This window comes from Mercenaria mercenaria, chromosome 9 (assembly GCF_021730395.1).
Source record: "Mercenaria mercenaria strain notata chromosome 9, MADL_Memer_1, whole genome shotgun sequence".
Classification (NCBI taxonomy): Eukaryota; Metazoa; Mollusca; class Bivalvia; order Venerida; family Veneridae; genus Mercenaria; species Mercenaria mercenaria.
Genome location: NC_069369.1, coordinates 2,635,661 through 2,643,625, shown reverse-complemented (window position 1 = coordinate 2,643,625; position 7,965 = coordinate 2,635,661). Strand labels below are relative to the sequence as shown.

Sequence of the window (7,965 nt, the reverse complement as noted above, 5' to 3'; positions counted from 1 at the left end):
CTCGAAAGAAGATTATAATTTTAAATTCAAAATAACATTATTGGTCTCTATATGCAAAATACTAAATTAATGCAAGGATGTGAATCTACTTCTTACCTTTCATGTAAACAAGTTTTATAAGTAAAAAGCTATGTTTAAATTTCGAATAAATTGACAAAAGCAGAGAAATTGAAAACATCTAGTACATTTTCGACCAATCGTGCACTGGACATTTTCATTGTAAGAATACAGGGGAATGACATATATATTCCTCATAGTTTGCGTCATTCAGTTTATTTAACAAAATAGTTCAATAGTACAATTTAGAATAAGAAAAGAATATTTCTCAATTTTGTTTCAACTCCGCTGAACAACATTAAACCAAAAGGATATACACTCTATTTCTGCGGTAAAATGCGAGTACTGCATGCGCATTTCATCCTATACTTTGTCGATGAATTATTCTTTAATAAGTGAATATTTCCTCTTTTTTACATACACGGCTCACTTTTTTGCTGTTTGCGATGCTGTTGTAAATCCTTTATTTGAAAGTTTTGACTTAATAACACTGCATCGGTGAAAATATATTAGAATGGCGTCCAGAGATTTTGTTGAAGTGGAAAGCAGAAAATGGCTTAAATTGCCTCAAAATATTTCTATAAAAATATATTTTTTGAAGTTCAAAATTTATAACTTGAACAGGCTAAATAGATATCTTTAACGATATTACAAAACTCAACGTTTTTTTTAATATAAAATTCATATTATTCCAAATAAAATTTCACTTTCAGAGCAAATTTAAAAACTTTCAAACATTCACTTAATACGTATAGTTCAAGCGGTTCTTATCTATCTGGTGCATAACCAGAGGTATAATATTATATATATAAATTGTTATAAATCACTTAGAAGCATCGACATACCAAACACAGTGTTTGTTACAAAAAAAAAATGTCATATTGTTCTTTGTATCTTTTTATTAGGCAAACTGCATTTACAAGCTTTGGGTAACATGTACATCCTAATCACATTTGTGTCATTTGACTAGACGAAATCCCCCGAAGTGAGTGTAATTGCTACCGTAAGTGTTACCAGACTGGTATAAATTCTTTACTGAAACTTCGTCACCTTTACTGAGATGCAAAACTGTGGTAACAGTCCCACTGTCATGCCGGCCACCTGTGCCATGGGAATTGAATTTCGCTACGGCTTTGTTGTTCACGGATATGTAATTCCAAAGCTCAACGTCGTTGCTTCCTAAAACTGTGGAAAAGAACACAAACGTGCCTGTACTTGGAGTTGTGAATATGCCATTTGCTGAATTATATGCCTCTCCAAGGTTCGTTACTACTTGTTCAAATACAAGAGTCTCATCAGCTCCGTAAGTTTTTCTTGAATTAGCAGTTGCAAAGAAAGCCACAGTACCTTTTGATGGTTGATTTTGAAGTGCATCTATAAATGGAACAAAACCTAAGAAAACACATATCCGTTAACTCGGTAGTTATAATGTTTAAGATATAAATGATAATAACTGTTTCTATATGCAGCAAACGATGATAAAAGGAAAAATAAGGGTAATTCGAAAATGTATCAAGTTGTTCAAGACATAACTTTCTACAAGTAAACTACACTTTGTTTAAAGATCTTTAAAAATATATTAAACAAAAGTTCTAACTGTACCCCTAAAGTTTTCATGACCATTTTTGCAGATATCAATGAATTGTTTTAAAAAAAACCTGCTTAATCTTCACTTATAGGAAACCAGGTATGTAAAGTTTCATTTCAATTAAATGAATTTAGGTACGGATTTGCAGAGTTAAATCTCATTTATGTCAAATTCAAAATTCGCAAAGGTAAATTTTTTTTCATTTTTATATTGTTTTCGGTTATTTTGCATTAGTGTAATAGAAGAAGCGGGCAAACAGTCAAATGGATAATTCCCATTTAAATAGAAGGTCTAAAAATAACACAGTAGATTTTCTAAGCTGCTTGGTTCCCATTACAACTGTGCGTCATATTAGTTAAACGGAAATCAGAAACTTTCTGTTATTTCCAGTTAGCGTTCAATGTTCTTTAGTGCTTTCTGATTCTGTTCACTGACTTGTGTTATAAAAAATAAATGAGATTTACCTCTTTATCAAAGGTAGAGAATAGTAAAATTATAAATGAAAGCGAGGCTTCCAATAAGGAAAAACAACTAGATCTTCTTATGACTGTTTCCTGATACTTATTGATTATGTCTTTAAATCAAAACTTTCAAGTGTTTTGTCTGTCAAATATTGGTTCCTGCCATTTAGCCAAAATAGAATTTTGATATGATAAAACAATTGTTGATCCTTCAGCCATTGAATATGATGTGATATTCGTTAGAGGAAGACAATATTGACCGAGGCAATGAAAAAATGTAATCTGCCAAATGGGTATTGCCCCAAATTACTGTACTCATATTGTGACCGATCCTATTGGTGTGCATAGGGGTAATGGTAATAAACAAACGAAATTCTTTATACAGCTTGAGTAAATAGGTTACAAAAATTGTATTTTAAGGATATTGTGAACATTTACTACATTTTCAAGCACCAGACTCTGACTAGCCTGAAACATTTGCCCTCTCGAGCTCTGGACACTATTTCCTCCACTAGACATGTCATTCCTTTTTAGATGGAATTTTTATTGAGGGTTTAAAATAAAAGCTTTGTGATTCCAGAATAATTTTTTGATATACCTGATAAAAATCTAAAGATAACTTAACAACAAGTTTTGTAAAATAGATTGGGTTTTGTAATACAAAACAGCAAAATATGGCAAAAAAAGACAAAACAGAACAACAGACGATTTCATTATGACCTTTTAAGGGCGAGTTAGAACTTCAACTAAGTATATATTTAAGAAATTTTTCTTAAGGTAGTTTGGATCAAATTTACAATGTCAAATTTGATAAACGCATATCTCTCGAAACTTCAGAATATATTTTGAAAATCGGTAAATTAAAACAATAGAGTATGTGCTTGGTTTTTTTCCATATTGGGAATCTAAGGGATAATCACAATTTTGATATAAATATTTTTCTACATTGTAGATTTTAATGAAACTTCTCAGAGTCGTAAATAAACATATCATCAAAGGCAAAATCTTACCGGAATCTTCCACTTTCTGTTCAAGCATGTTAAGTTTTCTTTGCATCTTCTCCATATGCATTTCCATTCTGATCATCTTCTCCAGCAATTTTTCCTCATAGTGAAATTTAGAACAATGGTACTCTTGGCCAATAATCGTTCCTATTAGAACTGGAATCAGGAAAATGATGTAACAAACCATTTTGCAGTCAAAGAAAATTTCAAACACTGGAAAATTTATATCAAAATGATTTTGACTTGTCAGAAAGCGAAATAATTGCGTCAGCTGTGCTTTCAAATTTTATAAACACGGTTCTTCAGAGCTATTAATCATTATGAGTTCCTAAAATATTTAAGTAGAGACTGTATACGGCTAAATTGGCTCATACAGTGAATATATATCCAAAACATAGACTGATACTTTGCGTTTTGAGTGTGAAACATTCCTAACCATTTACAGAGATATTATCCATATCTTTATGTTCAAAGGGACAATCTAGCTTCTTTTGATATCTCGAATACCTGATAAGATATATTCACTCATGTGAAGTGATAAATTGTGTTCATTGTATCTAAGCAGAGCACATGCTGCTCGGTTACCTGTTCTTTATCTATAGCTTTCACATTCTCCACATTCTTCCTTTTATAGGTATAATATTTTAACGAAGGAATGGTGGGGTCAGAAATTATTTAAAGCTGTATAAAACCCGAGCACTTTATCTCTTCGGTATTTCGTTATTTTATTATATAGCTTTATAAATCCGAAATATAAAAATTATGGGTCTGATCTGTGATCTGGTATTGTAAATGTTTACTTTAAACCTGTTCTTATAGGTTAATGTAGATCTATAACAAGAGTTCTGGAAGTCATGACAAACACATACATATCTTATTTACACATATGTATGTTCTATTGTTTTATTCATCGTATTTACACATATACATAACACGTTTTAGCATCTATGAATTAAAATAAACATGTGTAAAGAAATATTCATATTTAGTTTCCTTTGCTTTCTTTCCACGTACATTACCATTCCAATAATCATAGTCTCATGTGAACAAATATTCATGTGTATAATAGCATACACATGCGATTTTCCAAGTCCGTAAAAATAAAACTGTCTTGACATGCATAACGTTAATACGCTAATGAGCGAAGTTTGTACATCGCTGGGGACAAAGTAACATCAATTTATCAGGTAGGCCTATATTCAAACATTTATCACACATTTTAAAAGGAATCACCCCTAACCCTTATCATGCTGGACACGATTGATTCTGCCTTTGCGACCAGTGTAGATCATGATCAGCCTGCTCACACTGTTCGCTATTCAATCAGTATCTTTTTGGTAAGTATCCCTTTTAACAGTTCATGGTACTGTTCAACAGTATTGGGACGAGCTTCTTGTGCGTTTGATAAACTGTGACGGAAGCAAATTAGATGACGTCATTGAATGTTTTTGACGTATGCATGCACTGTCCATGTTCTAAAAAGAGTCATTTATTACAAAATCAAATCAATATTTATTATTTTCGTTAATCATATAACATAAGCTACGTACAGCTGTCAGCTATGTTTCCGACATATTTCCGACATATTTTTTACATTTCAAATCACACAATTTATGGTAAAATGGGGTAACTTGGACAACGGGGAAACCGAGATACTTGAGAAATACTGCAAGGATCGATTCCTTTAGCTATTTGATGTGAGTATTACTAATTGAATAAAAATAAGAAAACATAAATTACACACTGTATATATAAGTAATCTATATGAGCCGTGCCATGAGAAAACCAACATAGTGGGTTTGCGACCAGCATGGATCCAGATCAGCCTGCGCATCCGCGCAGTCTGGTCAGGCTCCATGCTGTTCGCTTTTAAAGCCTATTGGAATTGGAGAAACTGTTAGCGAACAGCATGGATCCTGACCAGACTGCGCGGATGCGCAGGCTGGTCTCGATCCATGCTGGTCGCACACCCACTATGTTGGTTTTCCCATGGCGCGGCTCATATGTATTTTTCTTAGATGGTGCATTAAAATGTTCTAACTTTGTTGATATCTAGCAAAACTTTCAGTAGAAAAGGTTGCCCGATATTTACTGATGGTTTTGCTTATTTGTCTCTGGTAATCGACACTGATCGATAAAAGATTTCTGATATTTAATTTTGATACGGCTTGGTCATTAATGTGACGTAATTATAACCTTTGACGTTAGCAGGTTTTTGTATAAATGTAATGTAGGATTAAACTTGTTTGAAATATTGATGTGCATTATGTATCTTTGCAAATCAAGTACATGGCAGTATTCCTTAAAATATTATTAAAAAGTATAATAATTTTGTTGTAATGACTTCAATTTTGCATGATATAGTGGTCTGTTACGAACTGTTGTTTTGACTTCGGGCTAATCCGTTACAAAACAGGTGCTTGTTTGTAAAACATGAAAGGATTCAAATTTCATGTTATTATGGGTATAGATATATTCTTTATTAAAGTCTCATTCTTGCATATACATTCTTACAAACAACATTGTTTATTTATTATATTTAAGACCATTCTAAGACAGAATTATAAGAGACTATTATAATAGTATTTACAACAATATTGCATAGTCTATCTAATTAAAGTTAAAATTTGAGCTGATGCTGTTAATCCTGACTTACCTTGCTAACGTTAAGAAGCCTAAAATCAGCCACAAGAAAAGATGAACGATGGTCGGCAATATTGGCTCAAAGGTGCACGACTTAAGAAATGGCTCTAAAAACAATTATTACACCAGATCAGATCAGGCGTAAACTGTTAACACCAACTTCTCAAACTATATACATTAGCTACCAAGATGGTTATAATATCTGCAATACAGTATTACAGAAAGAGGTAATAAGAAGAAATAATATTTCAAAAAAGCCATAAACTGTCGAAAGACAGTGCAGTTTGACTATCTGAAACCCTTCAGTATAATAATACCTAAAAAATTTCAAATAGTCAAGCTAAAAAGGAGAGAAATAAAAACCATAGAAGGAACTGTTAGTGTTACTATATACACAATAAGTATTGAAACAAGAAATTAGTATATCCAGTCAAAATCAGTTATTAAAGACTTAGTCTTGATTACTTAAAAAGAAACAGACCCCCCCCCCCCCCCCCCCCCAAAAAAAAACACCACCACCACCAAAAAAAAAACAAGTAACAAACCCCCCCCCCCCCCCCCCACACACACACACACACAGAAAAAGGTAGACAACTCCACCCAACACGTGTTATTAACTAATTGCAATGTACCCATTATAATGTGTATAAACTTGAGAATAATGAAGCAGGATTTGGCCATGAATTTTACCTTATCAAGGCCAGAAAGAATGAAATTCAACTTATTGTCATCTGATAGGTTCCGAAACTGATCATCAGTCAATAATGCTTTATTAAATAAGCCCTTCCATAAAGAATCATAATTATCACAAACTAACAAGACATGTTTTTCATCTTCAACTCCTACTCCACACCTCTCATATACTCTCTGGCTCTCCTCAAGCCTTTGAAATCTGCCTGTTTCCAGTCTTATCGGGGCCATTCCACACCTAACTTTCGATAATGCAGACCTATGTTTATATGGTAGATTCATTTTAAAATACGCCCACTACCACCACTGCCATTAATAACATGCAAAGACTCAATCCATTGATCTAAATTTTATTCATTGCATTTTCAGTTAACTTTTTACACATAGAACTTTTACTTAATCTAGATTTAACATTCAAAAATTTTAAACAATCATATTTATAAAACAGTTCTTTAATTCTACGATGCCAGGTTTTTACAACCTCTTCCTGAATGTCTTAAGCCATAATTGAATTAAACACAATATTATTCAAAAGATAAGTGTTCATCTCTGAAAATCTACACCATGTATTAGCAATACATCTTAATTGTTTATTGAAAAGTGACTCCTAAACCATGCCACCCGCCACAGCAGTATTAGGAATATACATTTCGTCCCTAAGTAAAACCGCACAGCTCGGTTCTGAATGGCTTCAATGCATGATAAATTTCTTGTTCCCCAAATAGCCGCCCCGTAACTAATAGCTGTTATACAGTTTACTTGAAAAGGCATACCACCTATAGACTTAAATGTAGCTATCAGTATCCCTAAAGCTCTGCCTGCTGCTTGAGACACAAATTTAGCTGTTGCATAATAATATGAGTGCTCTTCTAACAATAGACCTTAATATACATATTTATCTGTTATATCAATACAATCTTGATCACAGGTAAAACCAAACTGAGACCTTTGCTTTGAACTACCTCTAAAGTGTATACCATTACTTTTCTTAGCATTAATTTTCATGTTATTAACACTACACCATTCACTCAAAGTACTTAACATAGTTTGAAGATCTTCTTCTTCATTAGCAAGAAGCACGATCTCGTCAGCATATATATGTGTGTATCTAAAATTGAAAGAGTGTGTTTTGATACTGAGTAGGTCATATGCATAGGCCAGTCCTTGTTTATGAACATTTTTATGAATTTCTAGTGACATAGCTTTGATTCTTCTTTTAATGTTGGTAACTTAGGTTGGTTAATAGCAGGTCCTAATGTAATCAAAGAAGTATGAAATACAAATTTTGAAATGATATTTATTTTATTGCTCTTTGATCTAATTTATAATCGTCATACATGAAATATAAAGCTCTCTCCTGGATCTTTTCAAGTTAGAAGTGCATGTTTTACAGTGCCAGTTAAGGGGTGGGGAATGATTAAAGTTTGATAGTATGAAGAGGTAGTAGACATTTAAGTTGCCTTGTTTACATAAGTGTTTACCAATTTTACTTATTTTCTCAATGATGCAATTGTATACAATA

At 32.7% G+C, this 7,965-nt stretch overlaps 1 protein-coding gene across 1 annotated transcript; it reads right to left on the bottom strand.

Annotated features, from left to right (window-relative positions):
* Positions 1 to 320: 320 nt before the first annotated feature.
* LOC123547695 (complement C1q-like protein 4) lies at positions 321 to 3,590 on the bottom strand. Its single transcript, XM_045334959.2, has 2 exons — positions 3,117 to 3,590; positions 321 to 1,431 (listed from the first exon to the last, which is right to left on the bottom strand). The coding sequence occupies exons 1-2, from the start codon at positions 3,295 to 3,297 to the stop codon at positions 1,016 to 1,018; spliced, it is 597 nt and encodes a 198-aa protein (XP_045190894.2). The 5' UTR covers positions 3,298 to 3,590; the 3' UTR covers positions 321 to 1,015.
* Positions 3,591 to 7,965: the final 4,375 nt, after the last annotated feature.

What these genes read in the sequence shown, in the direction of transcription:
- LOC123547695 (XM_045334959.2), bottom strand. Translation starts at nt 3,297, where the DNA reads ATGGTTTGTTACATCATTTTCCTGATTCCAGTTCTAATAGGAACGATT. An exon ending in ACAGAAAGTGGAAGATTCCG is followed by an intron (nt 1,432 to 3,116) that starts GTAAGATTTTGC and finishes TTCCATTTATAG; the next exon opens with ATGCACTTCAAAATCAACCA.